This window comes from Hetaerina americana, unplaced genomic scaffold (genome assembly GCF_022747635.1).
Source record: "Hetaerina americana unplaced genomic scaffold, ioHetAmer1.1.p SCAF_15, whole genome shotgun sequence".
NCBI lineage: Eukaryota > Metazoa > Arthropoda > Insecta > Odonata > Calopterygidae > Hetaerina > Hetaerina americana.
Genome location: NW_027286625.1, coordinates 1,069,665 through 1,082,275, shown reverse-complemented (window position 1 = coordinate 1,082,275; position 12,611 = coordinate 1,069,665). Strand labels below are relative to the sequence as shown.

The window sequence follows — 12,611 nt, the reverse complement described above, 5'->3', positions numbered from 1 at the left end:
ATTCTATGCCCTGCAGCATATATATATCAATTTCCCGAGACGGACTTCAGCTCATACTTAATACATTTCCTCTAAACGTCTTTTATATCCACCTTCTTGTATAATTCTACCTCTCGATTTTAGAATATCAGGCATGAAAAGCGCAATGCGAACTTCACATGTTACGCTGTTTCTAAAATCGTACTAGAAAGGGTTGCTAGGAATAACGATTATTCACCTCAAGATAGAAATGATGTTAGTCATTTCCGGAAAGGTTAAAATATTTCTCTTGGAACTGACGTGCTAAATAACTGTTAGATGATAAAATTACGATTTCTATCTCCTTGGTAGAAAAGTGTATGACTGATGGCGGAGAGTTTGAAAACTAAAAAAAATAAATTCAAAATACGACGAGGATTACATTGACCAAAGGGTAACCTAAAATATAATGCAAACGAGAGAAAATCATTCCGAAAAAGAATATCTATTTGAATTAAGCAGAATTAAATTGAAAAAAGAGGTAATTTTCCCTCTAAGGTTTCTCGATAATTACAACAGGTATTCAATTATGGTTACCAGAACAGAAAGATTCCGATTCTGAGGCGAAAAGGAGATGACCGTGCATATTATGACAAATGGGTGATCCAAATATAGCCAAGTACCTAAGGGTATACCTCAACTCAGAAGGAGCAGAAGTGCTTAAATGAAGAGAAAGGAAAGAATATCTACATTTACCCACTGTATTCAAATTTCACAAAGAGAAATCAATATGCGAAACTAAAATAAATGTGCAGGAGAGAAAGAAAACATTCGGTGTGTTTGTAGACGATATAAACAGTTTCGGAGAGGGGAGTGGAGTGAAGAGTAAGTTTGTTAATTTAAACAAAGTGAGTTAATGGTACAACATGAAGACAACCCAACCAAAAACAAGAAGATAACACATGAGAGGAAAGAAAAAAAACGCAAATGCTGAGCAAATCAAGGCAGGAGTGAGTGGAAATGTTTTCAAACGCACGTAGCATGAATGGCAGCGGTGGATGAAGCATATTTGTTATCCATTAGCAACTATCTAGAAGTGACTCCTAATAGCACAAGCAGAGATTGTTTTTATCGAGAATAAAATCTGCTTTGATAAATTCAAAAATTCAAGCGTGTAGATAATGTAGATATATTTAACTTCGAGACAATAATATTAGCAAAAGATTTGCGGAATAAGAATTACCATTGACATTATATCTCTTCAATAAACTTGAAAGCTGCTACTTATGTGTCATAAGGAAATAAGCGAGTTCTTTGAAAAGTCTGGGAAGAAAAAATTAATGTGGCTGCACACGAGAGAGAAATTGGTTAATAGCCCTTAAAATTCGGGAAACCACGACAGCTAATAGGGTTCAGGATCATTTTAGAGCACGCAAAGGGAATTACAACGTTCTGGTATACCGCTGCAACTCGGTTAAGACATGAATGTACTCATTAACTCGAAGTGCTTCTGCTAGTACCTATCAGCTCATCTCAATCCAATTGGGAGTAAGGGTCTATTGACATTCTCGTAAACCAAAAATCATCTCCGCGTCATGCCGCTCCTTCCTTGTATCTTAATCGCTGAATTCTTAATTAACGTAGACTTCAGTGTTTTGATAAAAAGTAGCTTAACGATATATTTAAACTGAAAATAATACGTGATCCATAATTAAGATACCTAAAAGGGCTCCTACATTCTGTGAGCATCTAATTGGGGTGCCGAGATACCTTATACCAAAAAATCGATTAGTCTAAGGACGGCAAGAGAAAATGAGGCTGATTCCACCCCATGGATTTAACAAACTTTCCCTCTCCTGAAATAAAATGCAAAAATAACAAGAAAATAGCTATATTAATAAAATTAATTGCGGATTAAATCTCAAAACGCTAGGGATATTACAAGTATATTGACACCGCGACCAATTTTCTTGCCTTTCGGAAGATTGGTTAAGAATTTGAAAATTACTACGAAAAAGAAATTGAACCACTTTCTCTACTTCCATAATTGATTTTCACCTATTGATCGATTGAGAGTGACAGTTTTGAATATCTAACTACACGCAGTATTTTCAGACATTACACATTCACAAGAATTGTAAGATTTTACCAAATATATAGAAATTAACTGTGTATTTGAAGCAGGTCGACTTTATTTTCTCATAATTGGTATTGTAATCACCATTTTAATTTCTCTCAGTTGTACACAGCTGCAAATTCTATGCCATAGTTTTTACCGATTGAAAGTGCATTTATCGCTTACTACAATGATGGTTAATATTTTTGCATGGTGTATCCTAATTAGAAGTTATTTGAGTATCTGTTCTTAAGATACGAGCCACGTGTGACACGCTAGTTGAACATACACGTAGACCACAAACAGGTTTTTCAACCCTCACGAAGTTTCATACAAAAGCTTTGGCGAACATTCTTGGACGATTACATCAAAGGGGGATGGAAAGGAGGGAAAACCGGTTGATTCACAGCGGAGACGTCGTTGATAAGTGCCCATTTTTACGCGAAAACTCACGGTTCATCTACAAATGCGGAAACGAGCTCGCATGGATTAATGGGGGCGCAGAATAATATGCGGTCATCGCTATCTTCACTCGTGTCATTTACGGGTAAGCATTTTCCCAGGATAAGTATAACAAAAAATTAATTGCTTGAGAAAAACAACACAATTTACAAATTAAACGTCTAAGTAATACACTTGATTAATCGCGCTGGAGGAAGCGCTCGCACCGGTAATTCTTAGCAAAAAGATATTTTAAATATATAAAATAGGTTATATCACGCTCAAGGACCCTTGATAGGGCGTGTAGCATAGGGAGTCAGGGCAACAACATTTGAGTACGTGATTTTTGGTAGAAGTAAAATTTTTGGACATGAAATGGCTGAGGAAATCAATGCCATTCCAGGCAAAATTCTCGGGCTGCTTAAACTTGGTATCTTAGTGATTCCGAAAAGGGAAAGGAAAGATAAAAAATTTTAATCTATCAATAATGTAGTTTCTTTTTTTATCAGGGTATTTTCACTTGCTAGAATATTGCGAATTCCAATAATTCCAACTCTTGCCTGGAATAAAAAATAGGGAATGATGAATAAATGTGAATCCTTTGATAGCACATTTAATTATGTAAATTAACGACCTGAAAAACTGAACTGTTTAGGGGTCAATTAATCAGTAAACATTATCAAAATATAACGTTCTTTGACGCGTAATTAAACTGTTCGTCTTGTGTTTTAGTCACGCATCAACACAACAAATTACGTCCTACCCATATTCCTCATGATCAAGTAAATCCTACAAAATTCTCAAGCAAGCCCTCAAATAACTATAAGGTTCTTGAAGGAAAGATAGAGAGGAAGATGACTTTTCAGTTATGAACCATGTGCATCCCGAAAAAATAAACCAAAGGAATTCTTTTTCTCTCTCGAGGCGTATCAGGTGGCCTTCTGCTACTGAAACCTAATAAGCCAGTTCTAGTTCTGAGTCTAAACACCGGGATCAAAACAATACTCATGTCCGAGACAGGATACGAACCCGCAAGCTTTGGTCAGCGGTAGTGATTCGATAGATTTTTCATACCCCAGGTGAGAATCGAAACCATGTAGTCATTCGGTAAGAATGTTAAGAAGAACTAAGCATTTCATCTGAATAATATTCACTGATATCAAAAATCAACTATGAATCAACAGACAAATATTGTTTTTAAATTTTCTGTTTTTTACATGTCGACCAAGTGCGACCCTTTTTTTACGTGCAAATGAGTCGATAAGGCATTCAAAACAAATCCAAATCGTATTCCTGCTTCTATTAAATCATTTTAAAATAAATATGAGGGTTCACGTGGTTTCCAACACTTAAATCGGCCACAGAAACATCAATGTTCATATGGCCAACTGCTGCGGCAGACGGAAATACCAGTTCCGAGAACACTAACCTCTAGTCAGAATGACCGCCGGCCGTTTTGAAATTTATCTGATCCCCGTTACATTCCAGGAAAATCCGGACCATTTCTTCTCCTTCACCTTGGACGACGTTTGATCACTACGCTCTATGGTGACCGTTTGCATTAGGTAGGGATTCTTTGAGACAACGAAAATTATCTCATCAATTACTAAACGCTATTGTGAATTAAGTCTAACGAATCAATTTTCATGAAGTTCCATGCGTGTAAGTCACTTATCTACTACGATGTTTTTAGACTATGAGAAAGCAGGAAGAAATGAAGCATTGGTGCCGTAATCAACCTGGGAAAGACAATCAGAAAAATCTAAAATATATCAGGTTCAGAGCTCACAACATAATTATTTAAACTAACATTTAGAATACTCGATTTTTCAAAGCAAGGTTATTAAAATCAAGTTAATGCCTGCACTGTTATGCATCTTAAATTTGTGTTTTTCAATTTATCAACCCATGAAAACACCGAAGAATATTCTGGAAATATTCATCAACGTTAGCACTTTATCGACGAAAACATTTGCACTGCCTACTAATCTATATATATAAAGGAGAGTGTTTGTTTGTATGTATGTAATTTGTTTACTTTTTTGCTGTCATAGAAACAGCATTTTTCCAACTATGCCAGCAGGATACTTTTGCAAGAACACTATTGTATTCAGAATTGCCGAGATATTATACGTGGAATACATCAAGGAAAGTCTTTTGTAGAAGAAAAATGGGCAACTTTGATCCTGAGAATAATATTTATTCATGTGACGCATTGGGCCGAGTCTACACAGTCCATCCTAACAACGCCGAATGTTATTTTTTAAGAATGCTTCTACATACCATTAGAGGACCTCGCTCATTTGCAGAATTAAGAACGGTAAACGGAGAAATATGTGAGACATTCAGAGAAGCTTGCCAGAATTTAGGGTTGCTAGAAGGAGATCAACACTGGGATGACTCATTGCGAGAGGCCAGTTTGATTTCTCTTCCAGGACAAATCCGAATTTTGTTTGCCATCATAATAACCTCCTGTAATCCATCTAACCCAAAAACATTATGGGAAAAATATAAAGAATCAATGAGTGAGGATATACTGGCTAAAGTTCGAAGTGAAAATCCAACATTGGATATTACGTTTAACTCCGACATTTTTAATAAAACTTTGATTATTTTGGAGGAAAAGTGTATCACCATGGTTAACAAGACTTTAGTGGAACTCGGTCTTTTTGCACCTGTACAAGATCAACAGGGTGTATTTTATCCAGATTATATACGTGAAACTAGCTACAATGTCTTAGACTTAGAAGCATACATCGCGGATAAAAAGCCATTTCTTAATGAAGATCAGAAATTCGCGTACGAAACAATAATGGATCAAGTAGATAAACAAGAAGGAGGTATCATTTTTCTTGATGCTGCTGGTGGCACGGGAAAAACATTTTTAATTAATTTAGTTCTCGCTGAAATCAGGGTTCATGGAGAAATTGCTTTAGCCGTTGCATCTTCAGGTATTGCAGCGACATTAATGGAAGGAGGAAGAACAGCCCACTCTGCCCTTAAGTTGCCACTTAATATTTCCCGACAAGAAAATCCCACATGTCATATAAATAAAACAAGCGGCCAGGCACAAGTTCTTATAGAATGTAAATTGATAGTATGGGATGAGTGTACGATGGCTCATAAAAAATCTCTTGAGGCCCTCAACGCAACACTTCAAAATCTTAGAGGAAACTGCAGTTTAATGGGAGGAGCTCTGGTACTCCTGTGTGGAGACTTCCGTCAAACTCTGCCTGTCATTCCAAAATCGACTCCAGCCGATGAAATTTATGCCTGTTTAAAACATTCTGTTCTATGGAATCATGCCCAAGAAATTAGCCTTAAACAAAACATGCGAATCCTCTTAAGAGATGGGAATGCTCAAAATTTTGCAAATAAACTTTTGGAGATTGGAGAAGATAGATTAGTTATTGAAGCATCTGGTATGATAAAATTGTCATCAGATTTATGTGTATCGGTGAAAACTGTCCGCGATATGATACAAGCAGTCTATCCCAACGTTAATCAAAATTATAAAAAATTGGAATGGTTGCGAGAAAGAGCCATTCTTGCTCCTAAGAACGACGATGTTAATGAAATTAACAAGGAGATACTAGCCATGCTGCCAGGAGACGTGATTGAATATAAATCGGTTGATACCGTAGTGGATGCTGACGAAGCCGTCAATTATCCAACGGAATTCCTAAATTCACTTGATCCAGCTGGATTGCCACAACATCGCCTTGTACTTAAAGTAGGATCTCCAATCATTTTATTGCGAAATTTAGATCCACCAAAACTCTGCAACGGGACACGATTGTGTGTGACAAAATTAATGAAAAATATAATCCAGGCAGTCATTTTAACTGGAAAAGGAAAAGGTGAAATAATTTTTATTCTACGGATACCTCTAATCCCAACTGATCTTCCCTTCAACTTTAAAAGATTACAGTTTCCAGTCCGGGTAGCTTTTTCAATTACCATTAATAAATCACAGGGACAGTCTTTAAAGTTTTGTGGTGTTGATCTAAGATCGCCATGTTTTAGCCACGGGCAACTTTATGTTGCTTGCTCCTGAGTAGGTTCGCCTAAAAATTTATATATTCTTTCTCCTGGATATGAAACAAAAAATGTAGTTTATAAACAGGGGTTATATAAAAAAGATTCTTAAATTTGTATGAAGTAGTGTATTATTGTGCTTTATAATTTGTTGTTTTTATTTATGTAGTATATTTATATTACTATTTCTCCCTAACCCGTGCAAAGCCGGGTATTCAGCTAGTTTATTATAAATGAAAACGACAGCTACGACACCCAGGCATCAGCATAGGCGTCAGTGACCAGTATAAAGTGTGTTCTTCGCTAACCCAATGTTGTACCACCACCAAAATCTGGCCAAGGTTGATTAAAGAAATGAAACACACCTAAAAATTATCCAAAATATGTACTTGTTTTGCATACGGAATTTAAGAAGGGTTAATGCAGTGTGGGATGTCAGTTTGCCTTGTTAGCAGAGGCTAAGTAAGAGGTAACATTAACGTGTTTAGTTTGCGTCCGTGCAACACCTATCTTAAACGATAGGCTAACAAGTAATATATGCATCAAAAATAGCTTAAGTAATCTAAGGGATGATTTAGACAATTTGTCGTTGAGACATGAGGACGAACGTTAATGTGTGCGTGGAGAAGAATGGAGGAAATAAAATAAAGTAAAATACAAAAGTTTAAGTCATAGTTAGGGAAGAGATAAGAAGTTCGAAAAAGGCAGAAGAGGTAAATGCAGACGATACTGAGAGGCAGTGGGACGCTTAAAACGATAATAGCGGGAAAAGTGCTTGGAAAGCGAGTTCGAGGGAGAAGAAAAAGCATTCTGGATGGAATTAAGAGAATTAGAAAGTACAAAGAGTGCGTAGAGTTAAAAATTGAATTATATTGAAATTTAATACGGTGTTTAAGGATATTTTTTGTGCCATGTTAGTAATGGTTTAGGCAGTTTGTAGCACCAGTATCCATTAAAAAGCTACCCTAAGCCGGCATTTTACTTCTAATTATTATATATCTTACCAATGTATTCTATCAGTCAGTCCGCAGTATTCACCCCTAAGCACGTATCTGGAACAATCCAAGGCCGGCAAAACGGAATTCAAACAGTCGCCAGGGGTACAACCGACTCGCAATTTGAGCCATTAGTCCAAACGTGTGTCAGTAATTCCAGAAAGATAATGACGTGCCGCATTACAGACACGAAACGAACTACAGGTGTGTTTGTGTGCGTGTGACAGCGGCGAGAAAACGGAAGGCATTAAAAAGAGCGTGACTAAGAGGGCTGGTCGCCAAAGGAAGAGCATTTAGCCCCTTCCTTGTTCGCTTAGCAGGGACGGCGATGAATAAATTAAGGAGGAGGAACGTGCCCGCGTGCCAGAGCGCGGGGGCAAGTAAACTGCAGGCCTCCGGGTGTGTGTGAGAGACAGAGGAAAATGTCAGGGGGTGGTGTACATAGGTATCTGGAATATGAAAACACTCACATGTGCTTGTGGCATACGGAGCACACCCAGTCCGTGGCCCTGACGTTGTATTCCCGGCACGCCTTGCACACCCGCAGGCGACAGGCTCGGCAGAAGGCGCCGCGGTTGATGATCCTCCCCAGCTCCGCCCGGCACCTCGCGCATGCGCGGCCTCCTCCGTTGCCTCCTCCGCCACCGCCACTGCCGCCTCCGCCACCTATCAGTCCGGAGCCCAGGCCGCCGACCAGCCCGACGCCGACGAGTGTTCCCCCGGGGCTGCCTCCACCCGTGGTCTGCGGTCCGCTATTGGGGTCCCAGTCAGCCCTTAGCGCCCCCTTTCTCCGGAGGAACTGGAGCTCGGCCTTGAGGCGCCTGTCGGGAGGGGCAAGGAAAACGGCGACTCACGATCACGGACGAAGCGTATGGCGGTGGAGGGTTGGCAAGGAGGAAAAATACATTCTCCAACTTGTGTTAAGCGCCAGCACTCGACGGACTGGCATGTTGGCACAGAATAATTAAAACTGAAGTGAACAACAGCACATCACAGTCAAACATTGCTAACCGACTCCGGTTTCTTAAGGTGCTCACATCATTATGTTTTCATAGTTTATCCATTGACGAATGATGGGCAAAGCGCCCGCTTGCTAAGCTTAATGACGAGGGTTCAAATCCAGTCTCCGATATAATAGACTGGGGAGATAACACAGTAAGAAAGGTTTTTTGGGATCCTAGGGGTATACGAGTCATCAGGTATGTCGGAGGAGTAGGATTAGGCAGTTAAATTACTCTACCATCTGAAGTTGTTATTATACACATTCTTAATTACAGCGTTAAGATATTCAATACTATGGCATTAGCATGCAACGAATGGACCATGGAATTACTCATCCGGATCCGTGAAGAGTATGGTCGTGAGAATTATCAAATTCAGCAGCAGTTTACCATTATTAATGAGGAAAATGGTACAAAAAATAAAACATCTTCATGATGACTTCCTTCAGTAGAAAGATTAGAACGACTCTCTTACATGAATTATTTAAAAAAAATATGATCCTCTCCATGGAACATAATATATTTTAGATTGTAGGGCAGGAGAACCCCTAATGAAATGCGCCGAGTTAGAATCTATGAATATTCCATGCATTAAGTAGTGTCATATACGTCCCTTTTATTTGAGACAAGTTTGAAACAGGATGTACGCGAACATATCTCTTGCACAAGTTTCACAATTTTGTAATTCATGAGGAAACTGGCGGAGAACGATTCAAATTTTGAGACTTAAATGATATATTTTGAATTTCTTATTAAATATTGAGATTTATTTAAATGCAATTAAAAATATTGTTTCAATTGTGATCGCTGAAACAAATACTCACAAATGAAAACGTCAAATTTCCCATCATTATTATTTGATAGCCTACCGTTTAAGGTAGATTTTGGAGGGACAAAGAATGGGCACACATGTATTTCTTATTTTCCTTAATGCCAACTATTAAAATATTTAATAAAATTCCTACTACTCAGGACATAAAGCGAAGAAACTTATGCCACACACATTTCTGCATTAATAGCTGACACTTGCGCCGGTCATATTTTCCTACTCGTAACCAAATCTATCACTACTTTAGAGAAGAGCTAATCCTAGGAAAGAATAGGAGCATTATTGAAAAGAATAGAGCATATATCATAATCTACTCACATTTCCTAAGTGAGTAATATTCGCTAATTATGTATGAGGATAATACGTGCACTGTAGTTAAAAGTAACTGTCGCGACATCTCCCGCAGTTCCTAGGAATTTCACCTTTCCTTATAAGTAAGATGGTCATTGGGATGCTTAGTTTTGTTATTTACCAAGAAAAGCATTGAAACCATATACTTTGTCATTTGACCTGCAAGTATGATTGGCCCTACGGTCATTCATCCTCAGCCTTGTAGGGACATTTAATCCCGCCACTGATTTTTGATGGAACCTTTCGAAAGAAATATCCGAGCGAAGAATAAATAATGATTCCATTGATTGACTAAGTTTCCCCATCGAATTACTTAATGAGTACACTACTTGAGATCATAATTAGTGCAAGCAGTGACCTGGGTACCTGTAACTGGGTGACCTGGGTGACCGGGGTAACTGTACATCATCCAGAACCTTGCCTCTTGGCAAATGATGAAATAAAACTATTAAATGTATACGAAAGATAATTTAAACTTGCTGTTTATAGGATGAAATGGAAATAGAAAAGTTTGAGTGGAAAAAAATCAGCCACGATTCCTCTATAGTTACCGAGAAGACCACGAGGCTTTTGGCGAAGAGCACATTTATGGAAGGCAGGTATCCGCTGAAGAATAAAGCTCGAGCTTCGAAATTGCCATTATATACCAATATGATATCCTAGCCTGCCAAATTTCCTTCTATTATTTCCCAAAAAGGTATCAAATGCCGAATTTAATAACAGAAATGGCGTCGTCCTGAATATTTTATTATAATTCAACTTACATCAACATAAGCTTTGTTTTGGGAATCTAATGTGCCGTCTCATTTTAATGCACGCTGTGTACCACATCCAGGACTAATGTACGGTTATGAAATGCTCACAACATTTGAAACCTTGACTTAAGAACTTTGGAAGAAATACGCATGGAAATGACTTTGCGATTGAAAGGTTTCTGAAACGTGACTTAATCGTGCGAAGCAACCAATACATGGGAACAGGAATAAACTCAACCAACTTAAGCTAAAAAAAACACTAAGATTGCTATGAGTAAATATTAATCCATATTTGAAGCCAAATACCTTGATTTTCAATTTTTATTGAAAATGATAAAATAGTAATAATCACATATTACGGAAGAGGATGGTTGAAATTGCCAAGATTCAGTTAATCTTGAGCTCAAAGCGAAAATGGATTTAATATTTTCACGCTGAATCAGCAAACGAGGGACTCATGGGGATATTTGTACTCTGCTCTTCTCAGAAAAAAATCTGCTACGGAAGATGCGTACACTAACTTTTACATATGTAAATTTCATGAATTATGAATTTGTTTCTTAGTCTTTAGATTAGGAATTGAGGGTTGCTGTGAGTTTTCATTATCGTTTCTTCCGTTACTGCGAGTCCTCCATTCTTTTCTGTTTTCCGTTCCCCTAATGTACTTCAAATACTTTAATATCTTTTTTAGTGAAACTGCAAGACTAAAATTGGAACTAAAATTAGAGGCCTGCCACACGAACTTCAATAATGTAAATGCCTAGACGCTCTGAAGCCCACGTCCGATTACCTACCACTTTCTATTAAGTTTTGATAAAGGTTGGAGACGTGCTCAGAAACTACTGTGGATTCTCTCATTCCTGCCCACGTCACTGCCAAATCCGAGCGTGGGCCCATTTTTCGCAATTTACTCAACGGTGCCGAGATCGGCACAAACCTAGAATTCTCGACGAAGTTAACTACTACGCGAAGGAATCCCAGGCTCGACCTCCCTCGACTTCCCTCGGGGATACCTGGCTCATATTCTGACGAAAATAATTCCCATTTGACTCTCCTCGTTCTCGACAAATTATTCCTCTCTTTAATGATTTTTGTCAGTTTTCCAGTGCGGAATTAATGCTCTTTTATAGCTCATTCGTGAGGCAGTATAAAAAGGAGGAAGAGGAGTCGTTCCTCAAGAGTGGAACTAACTGCAATGAGAAAAGGCACAGTCTCTTTCATTCCCTCACCACCGTGATAATTTACCCAAATAAAGGGGTGGTGCATGGAAAATGGAAAGGATTGGTAAAGAATTGAAAAAAAAGAAATGTCGGGAAACGATGGAACTCTTGCATCTTCGGGGGAGGAAAGGAGAATTTGGAATAACCAAGGGCTCCGCAATAACGAGGATAACTCAACATCAACGCGTGCTATGATGAGTTAACACAGAATTTGCTAGAAGCCGCAATTACACGTAAATCCGTGCACTAGAGTGAATACAGGTGAATATATTTCAGCTCTCTCTTCAGTCGGCGAAACATAAAAAGTCGCAGGGAACCAAGTCGGGGCTGTAAGCGGAATGGGGGACCACCGGGGTAGTTATCCGGGCCAGGAGGTTAGTAACGATGAAGGACGTGTGGCTGGGGCATGTGGCGTGTGGTTGGGCGCTCGTGCCATGCTACAAAGTCGAAAAACACACTTCAGGCACGTCTTCCCGCTCAGACTGCTCGGAGCAAGCTGGCGACTGGCTGCGTTGAAAGGGCAAACCCCTACCACATTTCCCGGCCGGTTTTACCGCGCTGCCATGAACAGTCACGTCACAAGAAAAGCATGCGCATTACTTTCATAATGGACCATGTAGCTGCGCCACTTTGATCCTGTAACATCGACGAACCTTGGTCCTGAGAATAGTTCGAAGAAAATCGAGCCCCTCTTTTCTTTGTCTACACATTTCTTACTATCAAATCTGTTAATTTTGGTCCCATCCGGGGTATTCTTTTCAGTTATTTCCGTTCACTTTACCTTCAACTATCGTGTCCCAAAAATGTGCCTGACATATACGAATACATTCTTCAAGTCAGTATTTTAAAAAACTATCTTTTTCCCTCCGCTTCTTAAAGCATATCTTCATCGCTTAATAGATACAAA

At 38.8% G+C, this 12,611-nt stretch overlaps 1 protein-coding gene across 1 annotated transcript in view; it reads right to left on the bottom strand.

The window, feature by feature from the left end:
* The window catches only part of LOC139686858 (synaptotagmin-like protein 5), a 591,798-nt gene that overhangs the window by 425,065 nt on the left and 154,122 nt on the right, over window positions 1-12,611 (bottom strand). Inside the window, exon 2 of the mRNA XM_071583934.1 lies at window positions 8,019-8,369. Coding sequence (XP_071440035.1) covers window positions 8,019-8,369 — 351 coding nt within the window. The remainder of the gene's footprint in view (window positions 1-8,018; window positions 8,370-12,611) is intronic.